At 50.0% G+C, this 24,201-nt stretch overlaps 3 protein-coding genes and 1 pseudogene across 3 annotated transcripts; 2 read left to right on the forward strand and 2 right to left on the reverse strand.

Annotated features, from left to right (window-relative positions):
- The first annotated feature begins 2,063 nt into the window (after positions 1-2,063).
- LOC123151454 (pentatricopeptide repeat-containing protein At3g42630) lies at positions 2,064-3,564 on the forward strand. Its single transcript, XM_044571160.1, has one exon. It carries the CDS (start codon positions 2,125-2,127, stop codon positions 3,379-3,381), a length of 1,257 nt encoding a protein of 418 aa, XP_044427095.1. The 5' UTR covers positions 2,064-2,124; the 3' UTR covers positions 3,382-3,564.
- On the reverse strand, positions 3,517-8,150 carry LOC123151453 (RNA pseudouridine synthase 3, mitochondrial). The gene is made up of 8 exons (XM_044571159.1): positions 7,822-8,150; positions 6,381-6,452; positions 6,123-6,281; positions 5,693-5,821; positions 5,490-5,606; positions 5,266-5,367; positions 4,422-4,580; positions 3,517-4,182 (listed from the first exon to the last, which is right to left on the reverse strand). Exons 1-8 carry the CDS (start codon positions 8,122-8,124, stop codon positions 3,808-3,810), a joined length of 1,416 nt encoding a protein of 471 aa, XP_044427094.1. The 5' UTR covers positions 8,125-8,150; the 3' UTR covers positions 3,517-3,807.
- A 611-nt stretch (positions 8,151-8,761) lies between these two features.
- On the forward strand, positions 8,762-11,094 carry LOC123152430 (probable mitochondrial adenine nucleotide transporter BTL1; annotated as a pseudogene).
- A 5,343-nt stretch (positions 11,095-16,437) lies between these two features.
- On the reverse strand, positions 16,438-23,699 carry LOC123151455 (pumilio homolog 5). The gene is made up of 10 exons (XM_044571161.1): positions 23,413-23,699; positions 22,184-22,778; positions 19,974-21,391; positions 19,661-19,802; positions 19,452-19,559; positions 18,134-18,346; positions 17,925-18,035; positions 17,476-17,670; positions 16,997-17,168; positions 16,438-16,883 (listed from the first exon to the last, which is right to left on the reverse strand). The coding sequence occupies exons 2-10, from the start codon at positions 22,772-22,774 to the stop codon at positions 16,861-16,863; spliced, it is 2,973 nt and encodes a 990-aa protein (XP_044427096.1). The 5' UTR covers positions 22,775-22,778; positions 23,413-23,699; the 3' UTR covers positions 16,438-16,860.
- Positions 23,700-24,201: the final 502 nt, after the last annotated feature.

The raw sequence follows: 24,201 nt of genomic DNA on the forward strand, positions 1-24,201 counted from the left end.
ATTTTGGACAAGGCAAAAAAATGGTCCCTGTGTGGCAAAGGGGACTCATTCACCGACCTGCCAGGCTGATTCTTGTAAAATCTGTCATGACTGTGAGGCCTATCCACGATTTCATGATCATGGATGCTCCAAAGTGGGTTTTTGAGGACCTAGATAAGTGGATGTGTGCGTTCTTTTGGACTGCGGAAGACAAGGTCAAGGGAGGACAATGCTTGATCCCATGGAACACCATTTGCAGGCCCCTCTACTTTGGTGGACTAGGAGTAAAAAATTTAGAGCTGCAAGCGCTTGCGCTGCGAGTCCGATGGGAATGGCTGAGAAGAACAGATTCGGAGAGGCCATGGCAGGATATGCCCTTGGTGGTTGATAGAGAGGCTCGACAAGTTTTTGACAGTTTGGTGCACATCTCTGTTGGTGATGGAGCCAACACCTTATTTTGGCGCGATAGATGGATACATGAATTCGGCATTGCAGACTTTGCCCCTCTGATCATAAACTTGGTGGAAAGAAGGACGCAAAATAGACATATGATTCAGCAAGCACTCGAGAACAATCAATGGGTCAGTGACATCAACGGCGATCTGAATTTCATGGCGCACTTGCAGTTGATCATCTTGGGGCAAGCCATTGCCTCGGTTCCTCGCGATGACAGCTGCCCTGATGCTTTCTCCTGGCCTGCTGACATCTCTGGAAAGTACACCGCCGGCTCAGTTTATGATAGGCTGTGTCAGGGCTTGGAAAGGGTGCCTTTTGCCTCTTGCATTTGGAAGAGCTGGGCTCCTTTGAAGTGCAAGTTACACATGTGGCTGACGGTGCAACATAGGGTTTGGACATCTGATCGTCGCGCTAGGTATGGTTTACAGGATCACCCTTCGGCTTGCTTCACGTGCTTACAAGAGGAGGATAACGTGGATCACATCCATGTCCAATGCGTCTATGCATGGAAGGTCTAGCACAAATGCATCCAAAGCCTCGACTTGAGTGTAGCCATACCACGGGTGCATGATGGCATGTTAGACTGGTGGCTTCGAGCTAGGAGACCTCTTGTTAGGAGGATCAAGAGAGGTTTTGACAGCTTCGTCATTGCGGTTGCCTGGTCTCTATGGAAGCAAAGGAATGCCCGTGTGTTTAACCAGAGGGAACAGGAAAAGAACGTTGATGAGTTGCATTTGCACATCCTCAACGAGCTCAAGGAGTGGAAGGATGCAGGCCTAGGTGTTGGTAGCTTACATCATTTTATGAGAGAGGAGCTTTAGGCATAGGTGTTGGTGTTGAGTTGTACTCCCTCCGTTCCGAATTACTTGTCGCGGGTATGAATGTATCTAGATGTATTTTTGTTCTAGATACATCCATTTCTACGATGAGTACTTTGAAACGGAGGGAGTACTTCCTTGTGCGGATGTTCGCGTCGCACGCAAGCTCTTGTAAATAACCTTCTGTCTTTCATAAAAATATGGTACGTCATTGGGGTACTCTCGAAGAAAAAAAGAGTACAATGAGTCCTGTTTGGAACAGACCTGGCGGCACGGCACGGCCCGGCCTGTGCTAATCGTGCCTGGCCCGGCACGACCCGCCATGGCACGTTTAATAGCCGGGCCGTGGCGTGCCGGCCCACTGGCGCTGCTCTTTGGCCCAGGCACGACTTGATTAGTAAATGGGCCGGCCTGATGGCCCGTTTAGCACGCTGGGCTGCACATTTTCAACCTGTTGAGCTGGTTTTTTGGCCTATTGGGCTATATTTTAGGTATACATAAGTAAAAAAGATTGAAAATTATATAAAAAATTAAACGGGTCGTACCATGCCAGCCCGCGTACCCAGGCTCCAGGCCCAGGCATGGCCCAAGGCGTGCCGCGTGCCGGGCACGGCTCGTTTAGCCCATGTCGTGCCTGGCCCATGGCGAGCCGTGCCGGCATGCTCGCGGGCTGGCCCATTTGGCCAGCTATAGTTTGGAACGGGAGATTTTCCTCGATTCTTTAATATTTGAACTGCCTGGTGTGAAATTTCTGCGAAATTCGTGTTAAGCTACAAATAGGACTTGGCTTTTCTTGTGAAAACTACTCTTGGATCAATGATGGCAGTCTTTTTTCTTTTCTTACGATGGCTCCATGAAAGGATGAGGTGATATGGGCTCCCTCTTCCTTCCATGGCCGCTGCCTTCCGCCGTTTGTCCTCTCCCGGCCGCTCGTCGCCGACCCCCGGAGCACCACCACGCGCCGCTCGCCGTCCCATCCTCCTCGTCTCATCACGTCCGCCTCCCTCCTCCCCTTTCTTCGCTCAGTGAGCTCCGTCTCACTCAAACTGACCTCGCCCGAGCGCACACGCCAGCGTCGACGCGCATCGTGCCCCGTCCAAGAACTGCCCCACCGGATGCCGACGCCGCGGCGGCCCTCATGGTCGCCCGCGCGGAGGCCGGCGACTTCGTGCGGGCTCAGTCCATCTGGGCGCAGCTCCTGCTCAGCTCCGCCGCGCCGTGCCTGACTGCCGCGGCGCCCCGCCTCCTCCCGGCGTACGCGCGCGTCGGCCGCTACGACGAGGTCCTCCTCGCCGCGAGGGAGCTCGCCGCGCGTGACCCCGCCGCGGCGCGGGACCTCTACCCGCTCGCCGTTTCCTGCCTCGGCGCCGCCGGCGAGCTCGCTCTCATGGAGGACGCCGTGCAGGAGATGGCCCGCGCCGGCCTCGGCGTCGACTCCGCCACCGGCAACGCCTTCGTGCGGCACTACGCAGCCTCCGGCACCGTCTCGGAGATGGAGACGGCGGTCGGCCGGCTCAAGAAGACCGGCCTCCTCATCTCCGTCGACGCCATCCGCGCCGTCGCTTCGGCGTACATCGCCCACCGGAAGTACTACAAGCTCGGCGAGTTCGTCAGGGGCGTCGGCCTCGGCCGCCGGGACGCCGGCAACCTGCTCTGGAACCTCTACCTTCTCTCCTTCGCGGCCAACTTCAAGATGAAGTCGCTGCAGCGCGCCTTCCTGGAGATGACCGCCGCCGGGTGCCGGCCGGACCTCACCACCTTCAACATCCGCGCCGCCGCCTTCTCCAAGATGTGCATGTTCTGGGACCTCCACCTCACCGCCGAGCACATGCGCCGCGACGGCGTCGCGCCGGACCTCGTCACGCACGGCTGCTTCGTGGACGCCTACATGGAGCGCCGGCTCGCGCGCAACATCTCCTTCGCGTTCCGCCGGCTGGACGGCGGCGCCGAGCCTGTCGTGGCCACGGACGGCGTCGTGTTCGAGGCGTTCGGCAAGGGGGGCTTCCACGCCACCTCCGAGGTACTGCTAGAGGCGGCCGGCGGGAAGCGGCGATGGACGTACTACGACTTGCTCGGCGTCTACCTGAGGAAGCAGCACAGGAGAAACCAAATCTTTTGGAACTACTGATCTTCATCAGTGCAGCACTGTTACACTAGTGCAACAAGGTAGGAGTACCAGATGCTACGATGTACAGGGATGATTGTTATGCTAATAGAAACAAAATCATAGATGTAATGGAACTATGGAAGAGTCTTTGTAAGATGACTGCCAAATTTGATTTATAATCTCCCTAAAAAAATTACAGTACTAGCATCAATTTCTCACTGATTCTGAAATGCCAGCTGCTACAAATCGACAACCTGACAATCCCAAAGAAAACCTAAATAACAATATTATATGTAACTCCCTAATTCTGAATTTCAGAATATGCCACTCCATGTGTCACTGAAATGTGGGCATGGGCCCTGCACGTCAGTGATCTTAAAGGGGTCACATCATGAAATGCAACTTAAGAGGAGTCACATTAAAAATCATTCAAACAAAGATAAACTATTACACCAGGTAGGAAGACATTATATTCCAGCTAATTTTCATGTGCGCGGGCAACGGTGCGATGAACCTTAGGAGATTCGGCTTCTCCTTGGACCATGGGGTGCCATTATCATGCCACTCTCCGGTGTTACTCAGGAACTTTGCGATGTTCGGGACCACCATCTCCCGGCAATGGAGGTGCAGCAAAGGGACTTTAGAGAGAACACTGCCCTTCTGAACCTCCAAGCCTTCAGGCCGCCTCAGCTTGTATGGTTCCCCGGTGAACGGCTCAAAGTCCGGTTGGGGATTCTGCTTCCACCTTTGGTGCACGAACCACCCATATTTGTAATCTCCAACAATGGGAGTGCCCAAGGCTTCCGCACAGTGCACTCGGAGCTGCAGCAGGGTCAGCATAGTTTAGATTGGTGATTTCAGTTAAAAAAAATCAATTATAAATGTAAGGATATGTGAATATATTCACCGTGTTACAAAACAAACTCGGGTGTTGAAGGGGAAATCGAAAGATGATGCAACAGGATGTACGGCGTATCCATAATACAAGTATGTTAACATCTTCATATATTTTACAGAAATGTGTTTCACCAGTAAGAGTTAATTAGGTGCCGTGAGACTACCTGATGCTTCCGGCCTGTCAATGGGCGCAACTCAATCCAGGAACAGCCATTGATGGTGGGTCCCATCACTCGATACTCAGTAACAGCCTCTTGTGCACCATCTATGCCAGAGGGATGCGCCAGAATGACCCTCTCAGCTTTTCCATCATCAAGAAGTACCTAGTTCAGTGAGAAAGAAACCAGGACATGTGACAAATCTTGCCATTAAAAAAATGGATCGTTACTACATATGAGTATGACCTTATCTATGAATCATCTTGGTTCAATCCGTGGAAAGGAGCCAGGGATGCACCAACTGTGATGGTTGATGAGAGTGCTAAGAGCATCTCCAATAGGTGCCCTATTTTAAGGCACCAAAGTGTGCTTGGAGTAAAATTTACAACATCAAAAGGTGGATTATAGCCGAAAAATGTTCATCTCAAACAATTGCCCTAAAATTGGTTCCCTAAAATACATCACGGTTGCCTTCTTGCCGGTGCCCTATTTTAGGGCACCTGTTGGAACAACGAAGTGAGCTGTTTTCTTGTGGTCTTGCGTGGTCCCTGCTGCCCTAAAAAAATTGCAACAGCAGCTGAAGTGTTGCAATGCAACACTTGGTGCTGTATTTTGCAGCTGCCCAATCCTTGGGAGTATTTTTTTTTGCATATAAGGCACCTGTTGGAGCAGCGTTTTTGCCCTTCGTGCGCTAAAAAGCGGTTATGCCCTATTTTAGGGCACCTATTGGAGATGCAAAGATGACTACATCTTCTAAATGATGCAATGATTTAAGTAACATAAAACATTAAAGGATTCTTCATTTCTTAATAACCAAATACTTTTCTTAGTAAGATACATGATATAATACCTTTGTGAGAGGAGCAGATATAACTCCTTCACTCTCTGTAGGGGTCCCAATGACCAACGCCCAGTACCTCTGCACGTATGATTCACAGGCAGTATTCCATATCTACAAGATGCATCAATAATACAAGACATCAGTGGGCTATTACTGCAAAAGGGCATGTCAATCAAAATCATTTAGATATAAGCCCACTTGCCAAGTCGCCAAAATCACGAATTTATGTTAACCTGCGAAGCTGTTCTTGCCAATTTGATGCTAGTGAAGAGCCAGTGCAGCCGGGTAAAGCTTTCTCTTGTTCTTCCCATCAACAGCAAACCACTAGTATCTCTGTCCAGTCGATGGACCTGCACTCACAAACCGCAGGAAGAAAATCATCAGAGAGAGCTTAAGACAACACATAGCATCCCAAAATAAAGAGAAACAATCTAACCAATTTTGGACCCTCTTCATTCCCATATGACAGTGCTGCTGCTGCAAGCACATCCATACTGTTATGTACTGGTAAATTCCCCTTCATGGGCACTTTTGGAGGCTTGTTAAGCACAAGTATGGCTGAGTCCTATAATTTAGAAAGTTCAGCATACTATGATGGATCTGAATAAGGAAAATCAAATAACCAAACCCTAGGTGACACCTTTGAAATATCAATAAGTAACTTGTGAATGGCATTTTTACGGCATTGTGGAAGTAATATAATATGTAGATAGACACTTGATTTACACATATCATAATCTTGTATGCGCAAGTTAATTTACTGTACAGAGGTCAGGGGCTTACACAACTGCCCACAAAAAAAACATTTGTTACGGCAGCAATCATGCAAGAAACTAATCAGAGTACAACATAGAATGATAGATTACCTTGTAGATGACAAGCCTTTTCAGGTACTCAATCTCATCCCTATTGGGATGCAGTGTGGCAGTTGGAATGGTCTCATACCGCTTCTTTATCTCGGCCTCAGCCACAGACACAGGAAGATGAATTCTCATGCCAGGCTCCATCACTTCAGAATGCTTGATCTGCAACGAACTGCTGAGCATATTTACTTCACTCACGTAGTAAATAACATTTCACTAAAAGAACCCCAGAAAATACAGCATGAATTCTTCATTACATACCTTCTTCAAATGATGCTTCCGGCACCAAATGCTCTCTGCTGAAACCTCCTGATCTGAGCACTCAGTGTAAACCTGATAACAGATAGCAGAGTATTTAACCAAAAACTACCACAATTCGCGGAAACGTGACAGAAAACTACCACTTTACGATTTTGTCCCGAAAACTACCATTTTTTTATTAATCCGTGACAAAAAACTACCAAGTGTGAAAACTGCTCGCTTTGCCTGGGTTAAACGCGAATCTGACTGCCCGACCCCACACATAAACGGGCTAAAAATGCAATCGGGTCCCTAGTTTTTCTTCAAAAAAGCAATCGGGTCCTCCGCCTCCTTCTCCTCCTCGTCGCCGGCCTCCTCCTTCCCCAGCCGCTTGCCGCCGGCGGACGGGAACGGCTACTGCTGCGGCGAGTCCACGTCGTGGACGGCGGGGCCGGGGTCGTCGGCGCTGGAGACGGTGGAGACCGAGATCAGCCCGAGCATCCTCTTCATCATGGCGGTGCTGGCGATCGTCTTCTTCGTCTGCGGCCTGCTGCACCTGCTGGCGCGCCACCTGCTGCGGCTACGGCGCCGGCGGAGGGAAGGACCGCGATGACGCCGCCGAGAGCGTCACGGCGTTCCAGGGCCAGCTGCAGCAGCTCTTCCACCTCCACGACGCCGGCGTCGACCAGGCCTTCATCGACGCGCTCCCCGTCTTCCTCTACCGCAACGTCGTTGTGGGTGGGGACGACGGCGGGGGGAAGGACCCGTTCGATGGCGAGCGATGGCGAGCAAGCTGCGGACGGCTGGGGAAGGAGGAGGCCGGGGACGAGGAGGAGAAGGAGGCGGAGGACCCGATTGCTTTTTTGAAGAAAAACTAGGGACCCGATTGCATTTTTAGCCCGTTTATGTGTGGGGTCGGGCAGTCAGATTCGCGTTTAACCCAGGCAAAGCGAGCAATTTTCACACTTGGTAGTTTTTTGTCACGGATTAATAAAAAAATGGTAGTTTTCGGGACAAAATCGTAAAGTGGTAGTTTTCTGTCACGTTTCCGCGAATTGTGGTAGTTTTTGGTTAAATACTCCAGATAGCAGCACTTTTCATGTCAGATTGAAAACAATGCCTACATGCAGTGTAAACTGGTAGTGAAATGATAGAAACTAAAGCAAAATATACCAAAGCGAATCAATCAATGGCTCATTGGAGAAAAACATTGCGATCATTAACTGAATTCATCACAATTAATCAATGGTACCTAAGCATGAAAGCAGCTAAATCATTTAGCCACTATAATAGCCTACACTTTGAACAAGCAATTCACATCTGAGAACAATGCAATCCCATTCTTATCGCGTGTTAACACTAACTGAAAAAAGTAGTGCAATCTTTTCATTAATAAGACCGCAGATGATAACAACAGGGCCTGTATAGAGTGCGGAGGCGTGGCACCCGCAGTAATACGCACCTGCCTCTTGTTGAAGTGCGCCTGCACGACCTCCTGCGGCACGTCGGCGAAGCAGTGCTTCACCCAGCTGACCGCCGTCACGTGGCGCGGCGCCACCTTCCTCCCGGGGAGCGGGTCGGCGCCGGCAGGGAACGGCGGCAGGGAGAGCAGCTGCCGCGGCCTCGGCCCGGGCTTGGGCGCGCCGAGGCGGGCCACGTTGTTGCTGTCCACGCGCACTACCGGCGCGGGCGCGGGCGGCGCCAGCCGCGACAGCCCCCGCCTTGCCGCCGGCCATGGCCACGTCCCCAGGCGACGCCGCAGCATCCTCCTCCGAGCCGTGCTGTGGTGGTGGGCACTGGCCCGCAGCGGCCAGGTACATTACATAACTGGGCCGTCCTGACCCCGAGACCCGTGAAGGCCCGTAAGCAGAACTCAATCCTGCACGGCCCGGCGCGAGGGCAGGCCCGATACGCTGATATCTCTCGACAGGTAATTGCCTCGGGTTGTCTCAAAAAAAAAAGGTAATCGCCTCGGGAAACGTACAATGATGGTCCTCCGCTTGTTCAATTTGTAGTTCTCCCGCTCTCGAAAAATAAGGGGGAAACTTAAATATCTCTATGGTTTGCATGCAGGATACGAACCCAGTCTCTGTCTTCGAAAATGCCACTGTCCCGAAAATCCCAGGAAGAAACCCCTGACGCAAATGTACAAAAAACTCGCACACGAACGTGTAAAACATACGGAGAAACTCCAAAAAATATACGAAACGTAGCACCGAAAATGTTCACATCACGCTTTTCTCTTCTATTTCTGAGGAAAAAAACGTTCACATCACGCGAGACCACAACAATGCACGTCGAAAACGTGCAGCAAGTTAGCCGAGCGTCGCACAACATGTAGAAATGTGTCAAAAAAAGTGGACACTGCAGAATAAATACACCTCCTCCTTTCCGCCGTGGAACCGTAGACGACGGCCGATTCTTTCCGACGCCACGTCGTGAATCGCCGTTCTTCCTTCCCCATTCCGCGCCTCTGTTTGCCGTTGTCCGGGGTTCCAGCCATGGGCGTGGAGGAGGGCTTTCGCGGCAACAAGCTCACGCTCGCCAGCATCGGCTTCGCCGAAGCCCGCGGCGCCGGCGCGTTCAAGGACGACGGTCTGCTTGGAGTGGGGCTCCCCAAGCCCAAGGACGGCTACCTCGACTGGGACGTAGCAGTCAGGCTCAGCCTGCCGGACGTCGGCGCCGCCGTCAGGGTAAGGAACCGCAGATCCCAGCGCCTCGGGTAGCCGTGTGTGCGGTTCATGCAAATTGGGACGGTTTACGACTTCGTTTGGAGGCATTGTTGCGCTTTTTTTCTAATTTTTTTTTGGAAATTGCTGTGCTTGCTTGTTGGTTCTGATGCATTTCGCACTTGGCGATCTTTCGTCAGTAACTGTTCACAGTGTTTCTGCTGAAGCTTCTCTCTGTCAGGGTTTCAGAACGTCCACTTGCTTCAAATTTGAACTCCCTTGATCTGTTTCGCTCTCTTTCAATTGTATGGTATGATAGTACAACAGTCACTGCAATTGTTTTTACTAGTATGACTATGGCTGATGTATATCTTATGATTTAGGATTAGCTTTGTAGTTTGATGTGTGCATCTTTCTATTTCCCATCGACATGTGTTGTGAGTTGTTACATCAGAACCTAAGAACCTTAATTTCTAGCGCAGACTTTGCTGAGGCGTCGAGAAATTGCAGAATTCGTCAGCGGGGCAATGGCTGGTACCATGACTAAAGCTGTTCTTGCTCCTCTAGAAACTATCAGGTATTCATTTTACTTTCATCTAAACTTTCAATTTTTTCTGATGATAGCAAGATTCGATTGGTCGGGTAAGTTAATCAGGCTCATTTGATATTAATAAAAAATAGTGATGCCATGGTTTCTGATTGATTTCAGGACAAGAATGGTTGTCGGTGTAGGGTCAAAACAGATTTTCGGTACTTTCATGGAGATCATGGAACACAATGGCTGGCAAGGGCTCTGGGCAGGCAACACGATTAACATGATCCGCATCATTCCTACTCAAGCAATTGAGCTCGGCACATTCGAGTGCGTCAAACGGAGCATGACTTCAGCACAATTGCGATGGAAAGAGGATGGATGCCCAAAGATACAGCTCGGTGGTTTGACGATCGAGCTGCCTCTTCACCGCTATCTCCAATCGCCGTTGGAGGCGCGGCAGCTGGGATAGTCAGCACTTTAGTGTGCCACCCCCTTGAGGTCCTCAAGGTACATCAGACCTGACTCTGTATTAACTGACTACAATGATACTGACAAATTTGATGGTTACTATCGATGATAAACTACCTGTGGCTTAAATAAATTGTGTAATGTGCTGTCTGTTTCCAAATCAGCAGGGCATACTGACAAATATCTTTGCATTTGATGTGAATGTGATGGTATTTTATATACTTGTGCTGGCAAACCACTTGCCGATTCGTTGATGTTCTATGCTCTGTCTCAGGATCGTCTGACTGTTAACCGCGACGCGTATCCTAGAAATATCGCCCTTGCGTTCAACAAGATCTACCGAACCGAAGGCGTCGGCGGTCTGTACGCCGGCCTGTGCCCGACGCTGGTCGGCATGCTCCCTTACAGCACATGCTACTACTTCATGTATGAGACGATCAAGACCTCCTACTGCCGTGCACATGAGAAGAAGTCGCTGAGCCGTCCCGAGCTGCTGGTCATCGGAGCTCTTTCAGGTGAGAGGATTCAGTGCAGCCCAGAAGGCAGAAAGTTACTACTTGGTTTCATTCTGTTTACCTGTGCTGTGCAACAAAATCCTTGGAGAAACTTAGAAATGGGGTGTGTTCAAGATTCACTTACAGTTTGGCCACTGAATACGCCGTTAAATTTCGAGGTTGCTTTTGTCCAGGTCTGACGGCGAGCATGATCAGCTTCCCTCTGGAAGTGGCGAGGAAGCGGCTGATGGTCGGAGCCCTGCGAGGGAGATGCCCGCCCAACATGGTCGCGGCCTTGGCCGAGGTGGTCAAGGAGGAGGGCTTCAAGGGGCTGTTCCGCGGCTGGGCGGCGAGCTCCCTCAAGGTCATGCCCACGTCCGGCGTCACCTGGATGTTCTACGAGGCATGCAAGGACATCCTTCTGGCTCCACACCTAGCCTAGCCGTTGCCTTGCCTGAGATCATTCAGCAGGGCAGCAGGCACAACTCATTGTGATGTGCTTGTGTGTGGATTGTCATCTTTTTGTCCCATTTGGAAACACGCACTTGCCAGGAGCAATGCTACACCTACGAAGGGAGTTACATAAAATTTACGCCAGTTGGCAGATTGTGATTGGGTCTAGGGGGAGGAGGGCCCAACCCATTGAAATTAGGGGGGGGGGGGGGGGGGGGGGTAGCGAGGGAAAGTTAGGTAAAAAAAATGTAACCCCCTCATAGGTGTACGATTATTGCACTTGACAGTTATCTTAGATAAAGTGGTTACTCGCCTGACAGTTGTCCGTACCCCGTCTTCCTCTCCAGGAAAAAAGGGCGATCGTGGGCATACAGTTTCTCCTTTTGGTGAAAGCCGGCAAGGCCGTGGTTTCCTCCTCCTCTGCTCGCTACTGCAACGGCGGGTGGAGGAGGGTGTCTTGTTTCTTTCCTGTGTTTTTTTCATAGGTGGAGTTAGTCTTTTGTGTGATGCCACCAGAAGGATGAGAACGGCGCTGTGTCGAGTAAAGTTGCCTCGGTGTCCTCCTCACCATGACGACGTTCTCAATGACGGCGTTGAGAAGCCGATGGCCTCATCCTCTCACTGCCTAGTCAGGGTGATGAGATTGGGTCTTCTTTTCCTCTCCGGCAGTTGTTGTTTTCTGTAGTGGTGTCAGAGGCTGGGTGACGGTGTAATACACTACGGGTGGCCACCGGAGTCCGGCAGCAGGCCCGTCTTGGGGCCCATTAATCTCGACGAAGACCTAACCACAAGAGGAATCCTCGGAGCTCGGATAAACGACAAGGGTCATCTTGGCGAGCAAGCCAAGATGGCGGCAGCTTAGATCGGATCGATCTCCTATAAAACCCTAGCCCTTGTCATCTATATAAGGTGGGGCTAGGGATAGCCATTGCCATCTATATTCGTAGAATCATACTCTCGCATGAGGTACTCCATCGTGAATACAAACCAAAAGCAGGAGGTACAATGATACTCTTTCCCGGAGGATAGAGTCTGAGTAACTTCCTCGTGTGATCTCCGATCAGGTACTTCAGACCATGGTCGCTGCCCTACGGGGGTACTGATGGGTTTATGCACCGTCACTTGGCATGCCAGGCATGAGCCTTGTCAACGGCCCAATTGAGGGCTCGGGTTTTAGCTCTCCTCTGATACAGGAACGACCCCGGAAGCCACAAGATGAGGGAACCGTGACGCGCAGGCCCGAAGACCTTCCCGAACCGTGATGCAACGAGAAGCTGTGAACCCGTGGGGCTCGGGGATGAAGACTTGCAAGCACCACTAGGACACGCAACATGCAGGCCCGAAGACCTCCCCGAAGTCGGACTCACGAAAGCAAGCAACAAGGATATGGGGAGCCCGCTTGGGCTCTAAGAGATCGAGGCGCTTCAACCCAAAACATGCTCAGGGGCTACTGGCGGTGTAATACACAGGGGGTGGCCACTTGGTGGGAAGCCTGGCAGCAGGCACATCTCAGGGCCCATGAAGCTCTGCGAAGACCTAACCACATGAGGAATCCCCCGGATAAACCACAAGGATCATCTTGGCAAGCAAGCCAAGATGGCGGTGGGTTAGATCGGATCGATCTCCTGTAAAACCCTAGCCCCCATCATCTATATAAGGTGGGGGCTAGGGAAGGTATCTACATATGTAGAATCACACTCTCAGTAGTCTCATACTTCATCCTCCATTGTAACCCCCGCACGAGGTACTCCACCATAAATACATACCAAAAGCAGGACGTAGGGTGTTGCTCCTTCCTGGAGGCCCGAGCCTAGGTAACTTCCTCGTGTGATCTCCCATCTGGTACTTCCGGCCACGTTTGCCACCCTATCAAGAATAATGACGGGTTTATGCACAGTCACTGGGACGAGATGGATTTCCTAAAGCGGGATTCATGGGACGACAAATTGTGGATTTGGCACTCTTCCCCAACTACATCAATGGGATGTGGTGGATTCGGGTCTAGCTTAGCATGGGGATGTTCCCCAGTCGACGTGCCATAGCGACATGTGATGTGCAATGGTGTCATCGACTCAGAAAGCCATTATGGCGATGGTGTTTCCCTAGATTGTGCGATGGTGGAAATTTTGCTTCTTCTCCGACTAGCGCCTCAGTGGCGTTGGATTTTGATTGCAAGTGTTAGTTTCGGTGTGTGCATGAATCCTTGTGGACCTCCGTGTGTTCTTTCATGCCTTGGATCCTCTTTGCATAGTTTTCAGGACATTTGTCAACTCCTAGTTTCTTTACTTGTTGTCGCGTATGTTTGTACATGTATTCTAATTGTTGATTAATGATATGCACGGTTTACTAAAAAAGATAAAATGGTTATTAGTCCCTTGAAAAAAGGTTGCTATTAGAAGCATTAGTTAATTTAATTTCGCTAACCTGGATTTGTCTAATTCCTGGGTATTCCTTAAAAAGATGGGATCACTTTGATTTGTAGTGAAATTCCCTCAATAATCAAAAGGCGAATTTTCATTGGCAATAATGTGGTGCGAGTGATCTCGACATTTGGGTGCACTCTAAATGCACCATGTGGTGTGTTTCTTCCTGAGAATTACTTCCTCCGTGACTAATATAAGAGCGTTTAAATTGTAGTGATCTAAACGCTCTTATATTAGTTTACGGAGGAAATATTGTTTACTTCACATTCTCGAACATGATAATTTTCTGTTTACCCAATTACAACACAATTATGGTGTGATTGTATTATTTCAAACAAATGATCTGTCTAGGTATCGGTGGGCCGAGATCTTCTTAATTCTCTCGATATAGAAGTGCAACCTTTTTGTTTTCGGGAATGATATAGAAGTGCAACTTGCGCTTTCACTAAACTAAAATTGCATGTTCGGAATTGATAGACCGAGACTTAAGAATTCCCAGTTGATTGAGACTCAGCAAAACATTTTGTTATCAGAAGAAGAATGCCACGAAGGTCATGCAGTGACAATATGATTGTTGTCTGATGCATCGTGCCGCTTGTGAGGAGTGAGACACGAGAAGGAGCGATCTCCAAAGATGGCCATTTGGCCACACTCCACAGCACAAAAGGCTAAGAAGACTCAGGCCTTGCTCTGACCGTCCATCCGCGATCACGCGGTCCAGCTTTCTCGTGGCGGGCATATAATACTTGGCGCCAGCAATGTGCAGCACATACCAATACGCACGCCCGCACGTACTTACAAGCCGGCCGGCCGGCCATGTGCCCCACCACCGCCCCGGTGACCGGCGCTGGCATGGACGACACCGTCCTTGCAAAGCTTCGTGCCTCGCGAGCCGCCATCGTCTCCGCGCTTTCCGACGCTGCCGGGGCGGAAGCTGCCATCGACGAGGCCGGCGACCGCCTCACTGACCTCCTGTCCAGCGCCTCTTCGCCGTCCTCCTCCAACCTCCAGTCCAAGGCCGTGGCGGCGCGTGCACTGCGCGCGCGCATCGACCGCGCCGTCGCCCCCGCCGAGCCACTCCTCGCGGCTCTGCGCCGGGTGTCTTCCCTCGCCGAGGAGGCCGCGCAGCTCCCGGAGAACCCGGCCGACACCGAGAGCGCCGTCGCCTTCGTCGACCGCGTGGACCAGATGCGCGACGCCATCGAGGACGTGGTGGCGCGAGGGGACGAGGCCGTCCGGAGGGTCGAGGAGGCGGTGGGGTTCCTTGGCCGCACCACCACCAAAGCCGCCGGCCGCGGTCGGGTGCGGCGGCTCACCGAGGCGGCCTCCGCGCTGCGCGCCGTGTACGAGACGGAGGCGGAGGCGATGCGCTTCGAGGGCCCGCTCGACGAGGCGCTGCTCGGCCTCCAGGATCTCTTCGAGGCGGTCCTGCTCAGGCTCAAGCACGCCGCGCCCGAGGACGATGCCGGCGCCGTGGGAGAAATGGACGAGTATGAACTCGGCACGGACGGCGAGGTGGACGCCGCCGCGAGGATGGCCAAGACGCTGGCCGGCAACGACTGCCTGGACATCTGCGTCGACATCTACGTGAAGGCGAGGTACAGGAGAGCGGCCAAGGCGATGATGCGGCTGGACCCGGCGTACCTCAAGGCTTACACGGCCGAGGCCATCGACGGCATGGAGTGGGAGGCGCTGGAGTCCTCCATGGCGCTGTGGAGCCCGCACTTCCACGTGGCCATCGCCTCCGTGCTCACGGCGGAGCGCCGTCTGTGCGCGCGGGTGCTCGCGCACCTCCCGCCGGCGGTCTGGCCCGAGTGCTTCGCCAAGATCGCCGCGCGCATCGTGGCCGCGTTCTTCCGCTTCGCCGACGGCGTGGTCGCGGCCGAGCGGGAGCCGCAGAGGCTGTTCAAGCTGCTGGACATGTTCGACGCGGTGGCACGGGAGAGGGAGCGCCTCGACGCGCTCTTCTCCGGCGAGTCGGCAACGCTGGTCGCCATCCGCGAGCGAGCGAGCGAGGTGGAGCGCGCCCTCGCGCGCGCCGCGGCCGGCGTGTTCTACGAGTTCGGCCTCCGCGTTGAGACGCACTACATCGCCGGCGCCGGCGCCGGGAACGACGCCGTGCACGTGCCCAAGATCGTCCGCTACGCCGTGAACTATCTGAAGTGCCTCGCGTCCGACGACTACCGCGGGCTCATGGACACCGCGCTGCGAGCGGAGCGCGAGCGCGGCGGCGGCGGCGACGACGGCGATGAGGACGGAGGCGAAACGGGGAGCGGGGGAGGCCGCGCGGCGCTCGCGGAGGCGGCGTCGAACGTGCTGGAGGCGCTGCACCGGCACGTGGAGGCGGCGCGCAAGGTGAGCGCGGACGCGGTGGCGGGGCACGTCATGGCCATGAACGCCTACTGGTACATATACATGCGCACCCGGGGCAGCGACCTGTCGAAGCTGATCGGCGAGGAACCCATGAAGCGGCGGTACAAGACCTCGGCCGAGGAGGCGGCGTGGGAGTACCAGGACGTGGCGTGGAGCCCGCTGGTCCGGCTCCTCGGCGGCAGCGGCGGCAAGGCGTGGCCGGCCGACGAGGCGCGGGAGAAGGCGGCGGCGTTCGCCGGCGTGCTGGAGGAGAGGGTGAGGAAGCACGGGGCGGAGTACAAGATCCCGGACGGCGACCTCCGGGCGCAGATCAAGGCCGCGGTGACCAAGGCCGTGCGCGGCGCGTACGCCGGGTTCGTGAAGGCGAACGAGAAGGCGGTGGCCGGCGGGAGGCGGGAGCTCCTGCAGGTGGACGTCGTCGAGAGCATGGTGAGGCGGGTGTTCGAGGAGATGGGCGACGCTGAAGCCGGCGGCAAGAGCATGGGCCGGACGAGGAGCAGCGGCCGGGTACGGCGGGAGAGCGGCAATATCGAAGGGTTTGAGGCCAACTGAAGTTGTTACAGCCTACAGCACGCACGCCATGGATTGCCACACAGTCAAACTTCAGCGTGGAATAATATTTTTGCATGAAGGTTTTTGTTACTACTACCAATTACTGTAATCTGCAATAAATCACAGGCCATTTTCTTCTCATTCAATCCAGTGAATGGATGATGTTTTACCACACAACTGGAGATTTAAGCAAGCAACCAAGCCATTACATTACCAAGCAGTCAAGATACACACATGTATCACACATACAAGCCAAACCACTGGAACTATACATATTTTGCACACGGCTACCAACTACTAGTACAGTGTGGATAAGCACACCCTAACATATCCACACTCTTAACATAGATACACTGGTGCGCACAGAATAAACCTTGTGCCTAGCACCTCCCTACACTGCCTAAGCAAAGTCACGTATGTACAATCTTCCTTGCTGGAGTTCCATGTTTTGTTAGCACTTTGAAGCACCGCGGTTCCAAGTTATGCTTTCTTCCTTGCTGATGAATTTGGCGGGGGTTGAGGCGCCTCCAATGCCTAGGAGTCGCACTCGGCATCTCCTGGAAGGATTATTATAGGATTAATTAAGACACTTCAAAACACTGGAGCTGAAGCAAAGCACTGGGAAGATTAACTGATTCATCGTGAAGTATCGCTAGTTCAAGAGGCTCACCTTCACCGCAAAGCTGCTCGACTCGGCTCGCGGTATGTTTGCCATAGGTGTACTTCCTCAGTGCTTGCAAGTGACCCTTTACACGGCTGACCAGAAGTTCCCGCTGCTCATCGTTGCATGTTTCAAGTATCTTCTGAACAACATAATTAGCATACTGATCCTTCATCATTGCCTAATTGCATAGCAAGTGGTTAGCAAATGAACTCACAGGAATTTAATAGTGAACAAGCTTAGAATCTAGAATCAACGGAATCAGTAACAATAGACGGTACAAAGATACAGGATTCCTCAGTCAGGCTTGGAAATGTAACTCTCACTGCTAAATTGTCATTATCTGATTCCACATGGGATAATACTGCCTACTTCAGACTTAAGACTTGTACCGCGGAGCATTACTGCCTTCAAATTTATCAGCCAAAAAAGGAGGGAAACAAAAGGGATGGAAACATTGCGTTAAAGTGTCAAATTATCATACATACCAGCAAGGTATCATTTCCGTCAGTCTGCTCCACAATCTCTCTGATTAGAAGATCTCGTTCCGCAATATCTCCATGTTGGAAACACTTCTCTATCACATTTGATGCAAATTTATTTTGGCTCATGGTGACAACCTGCCCAGCCAACTTACTGATAATTTGAGCCCTTTCATGACTTTTTCCTTTTTCCACAACATGCTGCAAAAGAGACGGAAAAAAGAAATAAGCTGATATATTATGACGTAAAGTAGCCAAGGGCACTTCACTCACATCATCTGGTATCATAGAACTCCATAGCATATTCTTTTGCGACAAATGAACCAAAGGCAGGTCATAACTGGCGATGTATTTTGTGTTTACTACAGCCACTCAGTCAGTTTATAAATCAACAACTACTGGGCACTTTTTAGAATTTGGCAAAAGATATGGAATCAAATTGCAAATAATTTCACCTGTGTGACATAGTTGCCATACTGGTCTTGTGCGAGGATGCAAGCGGACTGCAATATTTCATCTATTATGCACTGACCTCGTGAATCACCACCACAATGCTCCAAAACTCTCTGCAGACAAGTGTATGGATTGAAGGGAGAAAGAAAGTCAGTGTGACAGGATCAAGTAGCAAATTCGTATCAAGCATTATTCTGGAGTCTGAACCCACCTGAATAACACGGCAACCATATGGATGCATTGAAAGGCTAGCAACTTGTCCCCGAAAAGCAGATACTACAAAACCAATATGTTCCGTGGGGACACACTCTATGCACTTCTGTATAACATGATTCCCATTTTGGTCACGAACACATCGCATAATATTTCCATCAAGCTCGCGGACCAGATCTATTTTCTGGTCAAGTTCCATAACTTCCAGAGCCTGCATATTATAGAAGAGAATTAAACAAGCAAAAATTAATAATAACTACAGGACACATCAGATACTATGGCGTATGCTGGTTGCATCCAGAATTCCTATACCGTGCCAACATGTAACTGCCAGGTTACACACTAATTTACATAGCAGATTACACACTAATTTCTACTTGTTATTTTGAATTTCCTAAGTAAATTTTCCAATCATACTGATTGCAAGCAGAAAAATATAATGTTCTCACGTACTGCCAACTACAGGTATACTTCAACCCATTTCTCTTAATTTCCTGATTACTCTAGCTCTCTTCAAAGCTTTCTACAAGCTGGTGATAACTTGATGAGATTTTCTTTACAAAATTGCATTTACCTCTCTTTGCACATTATCCCTGAAATCAGAAGTTTTATCTGACTGGACACCATATTTAACTGATGTTACATGTCAGATGATCTAGTGAGGTAGCTTAATCTCAAAGGGTACACTCTTAATCCACAAGTTGGAACCAAACTCAAACTCTCAACCCTAGTTCTGACAAATCCTTATCTCTAATATAGCAATTGTCACTATTGTATTTTCAAGGCATATGATGTTGCCTGCCTTGGAGCTGTCATATCAGCCTTGGCCCATAAACAACCCATGATTATGTCAACACACTGAAATGGTGGAATAAGCTAACCTACCATAATTAACCACCAACCTTCTTTTTTCTACAGTTATCCAAGCGAACAAACCTAAGCTAGCCAAAGAGTAATTTGGGCTAATCAGGTTAGTTGCCAGACACAAAATCTAGGTTACACCAACCTACATGTGTTAAGCTTAGCTAACCTAGTTATCCATTGCAAACAAAATGCAGCCATGCCACTTGTTCATGCATACAAGGGTACCATCCAGAATGTATGATAAACTCAGTAGCTAATTCTTGAGATAAACAGCTTTATAACTTTTAAGTGAACATCCCAAGTAAACCCCAAAAAATGCTATAAATACATGGGGGAAACTAGATACATAATAGACGAACAAGGTGCATACTCATAGACCCATATCTTTACAATTAACACAGAACGAGATCGGGCTGGACTAAAAACAGGCAAATGTTAAAGAGTAAGAGTACCTTTTGAATTACTCGGCATCCATACATCTGAAGGCTCAAAGGTACAACATGACCAGCAAGCTTGGCGGCAAGATCCCTTCTTTGCTCAGGAGTTCCATGTTCAAAAAACTGCAGAGATTACATGTCACTTTTTTGTACAACCAGCAGTTACCATGTGCGACAAAGTGATGCAGACAATTTGCTCCACATAACAGATAACCGGAGCATACCTTTTGGATCACATAATTCCCGAACACATCAGTCATTAAAGATGAAGCATGAGGAAGAACTTCTGCAAACACGGCTGCCTTCTCTTCAGCACTGCAGTTTTCCAATTTCTGCTGGATGAAACGGCTACCATGTTGGTCAGCGCTGAGGTCAAGAGCACATCACGCATTAGCGACCAAAACTGGTATTGGTGTATATATGCTTAGTTAGAAGTTAGAGTGATACATATGCTGAGATGCATGCCTAATAGAATGATAAATATGCTAAAATGCATATCAAATTAGAATGATAAATAATCAACACAACACAACTAACCTGAAATCTACTATGCGACCTGTGATATCAGATAGCTCAACCCTACGTGCTCTGTTGGACTTCAGTTCTTCCAGGAAAGTGCATGCCTTCGGGTTATCAAATTTCTCCCTTTCTCGCTGCCCTTGAAACCCAGAAACAGCAGTCATACTTCTTGAGGCGGACTGAAACCTCGCAGAATCATTTCTACCAGAGGGGGAAATTCCAGAGAAAGGTTGCCCCTGAAACACTGGGCTTGTTGGATAAGTCAATGGCGCTCCAACATAGGGTGAAATGCCATGATAATTTGGAACAGTTCCTCCTCTTAGGGTTGTAGGAGAATTAAAAATTCCAGTTTTTGGAAGTTGAAGCCTCTGATCAGATGGATATTGAGCTTGAGGAAATAACTTACGTGGATCAAAATTATCAGCAACATTTCCAAAAACACTACCCCTTGGAGCCAATGTATTGTATTGATTTCCACTAGCATACTGTGGAAAAGAGGGATGCTGAAAGAACTGAAAAAAGTTCGGGTCGGGAATAGTTGGCTGCATGGGAACCCCGAGTTGCCCATACATTTTATATGGCTGAACAAACTCGGTTCCTGCAGTAAGATTCCCTGCTGAAGGAAAACCAGATGGCCTACCACTAAAGCTTGGAGTCATAGGACTGTCGAGAGGTGTCGCAGCAGAACTCTGGGGAGAATAGCTAGTCATAACGGGTGGGAAACCTGAACCACCCAAAGCATACCCAGCAGTCACATAAGGATTTGCCAATACACTGGCTGGATGCAAATTCTGATAATATGGGCTTCCAAAAGAATGCGGTGTATAAAAGGGTGTTGGCATACCAAGTTGAGGTAAAAGTTGCTGCATGTCACCAGTGGGTAGTTTTAGCTGAGTATGAGACACGTTGTCAACAAAAGGAACATGGGGCAGATGTGCTCCATGAGGAGTCATTGGCATATGGTCGCCTTGGACTAGAGGTGAGAAGCCATACTGCTGCAAGAAATTGCCCTGCCACTGCTGCTTAACTTGTGACGTAGTCGGGCTATCCAAACTTAACTTCAAATTCTTCATGCTAGAGTCCACAACATCAAGTTTAGTAACAACTGCCCCACTGACAGGCACATCATTTCCAGGCTTCATGTCTATGCTCTGCTTTTCTTGCTGTTGCTCAGAAATTTGTACACTAGGGTTATTATCAGAACATGATGAACTGGGAACAGATGTAGATGAAAGATTGTTGCTAAGTGTACTTCTCAGTACACTGGCCAAAGGTACAGGTGTCCACGAATTTAACCCTGATGGCTTGACAACATCATGTGGCAAATTCCTTGATGAGTCAATATTAGAATGGACAGCTACGCCATCACCAATACTGCTGCTTGATAGATGTGAAGAGTTATCATACAACGAATCGGGGTTCTGCTGGAAGCTCTCCTAGGGAAAATATGAACAGATAATGAGATGATCAACTGTAACATGCTTGGACATAAAATTAAAATATTAATGTAATGTCAACATTCATTTGCATGTGCAGCATGGAAAAAATGTAACTAAACATGACCATTAATTGTGCATCTATGCAAAAAAAAACTCAGTATTATGCAAGTGCAGAAGGGGAGCCTTGGCGCAGTGGTAAAGCTGCTGCCTTGTGACCATGAGGTCACGGGTTCAAGTCCTGGAAACAGCCTCTTACAGAAATGTAGGGAAAGGCTGCGTACAATAGACCCAAAGTGGTCGGACCCTTCCCCAGACCCTGCGCAAGCGGGAGCTACATGCACTGGGGCTGCCCTTTTTATTATGCAAGTGCAACTAACAGGCGTTCCAAAGATATTTTCAGTGCCACCATATTTTCTGCCCAATCATCCTTGTTTTGGTATATTTACAAGATATGCAGCAAGATGACTAGATTAGCGCAACCAACGAATACTTTAACTATCCAAACAAAAGCCAACCATTTCTAAGAAAGGAGTGCTGATTTTCCTTCAAATTGGAGTTGAAAGATTGGCTGATATTGATATAAGCACAGGGTAGCTCATTTGCAACTTCTTGCAATAAACTTGATGGCATCTTAATATAGGAAAGCAATTGCATTAATACTTTGATCCAACACAGTTATTATTACTAGTTCAAGCAGGTACAGAGACCAAGCATCCCTGAGTGGCACATAATCGATCAGAAAAATGGAAAGGAGGCAAGAGAGACTTGTGGTCTACGTGGAACACTCACCTGCACAAAATCCACAAGATTCATCTGTTCATCATCTGCAGAACTTGAATCCAACCTTGGAGACTTATCATCTTCCGGTTCTTCCTTGTGAGTTGATAGAGTAGATCGAGGTATAAATAAGGAGCCTTTATTGCTGTCATCTTGGGAAACCACTCTCCATTCTTTAACCTTGCCAACTCGGTTCATGAAGCGGCGGCTCTCCCTTGAGATTAGTGGAGGAGGAAGCCTTGGGTTCAAATTCACCTTGGAACCATAATAGTCAAAGTATGCAGGATCAGCACGTAACTGCTCCTCAGCCGTGGAACTGCCAGTCACATTGTCCAAGTTACCTAAACTGGTGTCGAAGTTTCCACTCCGCTGACCTATAAGATTACCAAGAGCAGCCAGAGATCCCTCCATGCTAGGAGGTGCGCTTCCACTTCGATTTGGGACAGATTCCCCCCAGCCCCCATAAATCCCACTGCCATTCTCCACAAACCCCAGCCCTTCTCCTGGAAGATTTCCCAGTGGAGAGTCGAATGCTCCGAAATCCTTAGTCCAGCCACCAGCCCCTGCCCCTCCAATCAACCGAACAGCACTCTGTGTGGCCATTACACTGCAAGGAACCATATGAAAGGGGGAAAATGAATATTTAGTGTTTATCAATTGACTATATTAGCAAGTTCATTCAGGAGCAACTGGATTTACCGATTTGGCATATTCAACAGGCAACAGAATAAGTTCTGTTGAAGCAAATGATTTCCAAAGTTACTGTTTCATATTAGGAAACTATGAATGACAGAATAATAACAGCATACAAGAAGACTGCCCAAACATGCTAAGGTACCAGGTCTCTGAATCTCTCGAAGATGCAAAATGTGGCATTATATCTTGGGGCGAATGGAAATGATTTGTAAACGAGAAGCCTAAAGCAATGGATTACATGCTTGCAGCCCAACCACACAGCAATTCCAAAGCGAAAGCGCCTAATTTGCACCTAAAAGGCAAGAGCTTGGCAGCGAAATCAGGCATAAATCCATCAAACGCCTGGACATAAAGTTAGGCCATCCCCGACGCCCTCAATCCTGCACCTCCGAATCACAACAAAATCGAGGAAAACCCCGGTTCCTTTCTGTTCCGGTGAGTCTTTTAGACGACTTTTTTTTTGTTCTAGTGAGGTCGCATGATTATATACGGGAGAGGGAGCGAGCGAGCGAGAGCGAGAGCGAGAGAGAGGGATAGATAGGTACCTTGACGCCTCCGAAGCAGCCGAAGCTTCCAAACCCTAGGCGAGCACCAGCGCCAGCACCAACCCGGCCTCCTCCTTCCCCTCTCCCTCCTCGACCCCAAGCCGCGGCAGTTGGCCAGGCCTCGCTTCCCTCTCCCTCTCCCTCCCCGGAGAAGAACCAGCTCGAGTCCCCCCTTCTCCCTCTCGTCGCCGCCGATCTTCTCCTTCTGCAAGCCTTCCTTCTCCTCTCTCGGTCTTCCCCTCTTTCTCTTTTGCGGGCGGAGAAAAAGGATGTCGCGTCTAAAACCCTCGAACCGCTTGCTTGCTGCGGGCGGCGGCGCCGTCCCCGCTGCTTTGAGGGTCGTGCTGGGAGGCGATGTGCGGCGAGGATGCGGTGGTGGTGACGGTGACGGGCCTATCTGGTACGCCAACGTGTCGCCGGAGCACGGGGCACAGGGGTCAGCTAGGTGACGGTAGCAGGCGCGCTAGACGCTACGGCCACCCCAATGGAGCAGCTCTACTCGGAACGTGGAAATGGCTCTCGCAGAGAACCAAATATTGTACTATGTTTAGAGAGCGACTCCAAACACGCCGATCTAAATGAATGGTGTTTTTGTCCGCTTTTTTGTTTGTTTGGTTCGATCGCCCGCTCGGCACCCGTCCTGTTTAAGATTTAGGTCGACAGTGCGCCAAACGCGCCGACCCATATATGCCGGCGTGACCGGTTACCCGCCTTTTTGCAACAAATAGCACAAATATTTCACACTCAAATCATATAGTCCACAAACCAAATAAATAGCATAGGTTTGCA

This window comes from Triticum aestivum, chromosome 7A (assembly GCF_018294505.1).
Source record: "Triticum aestivum cultivar Chinese Spring chromosome 7A, IWGSC CS RefSeq v2.1, whole genome shotgun sequence".
In the NCBI taxonomy this organism is placed as follows: domain Eukaryota; kingdom Viridiplantae; phylum Streptophyta; class Magnoliopsida; order Poales; family Poaceae; genus Triticum; species Triticum aestivum.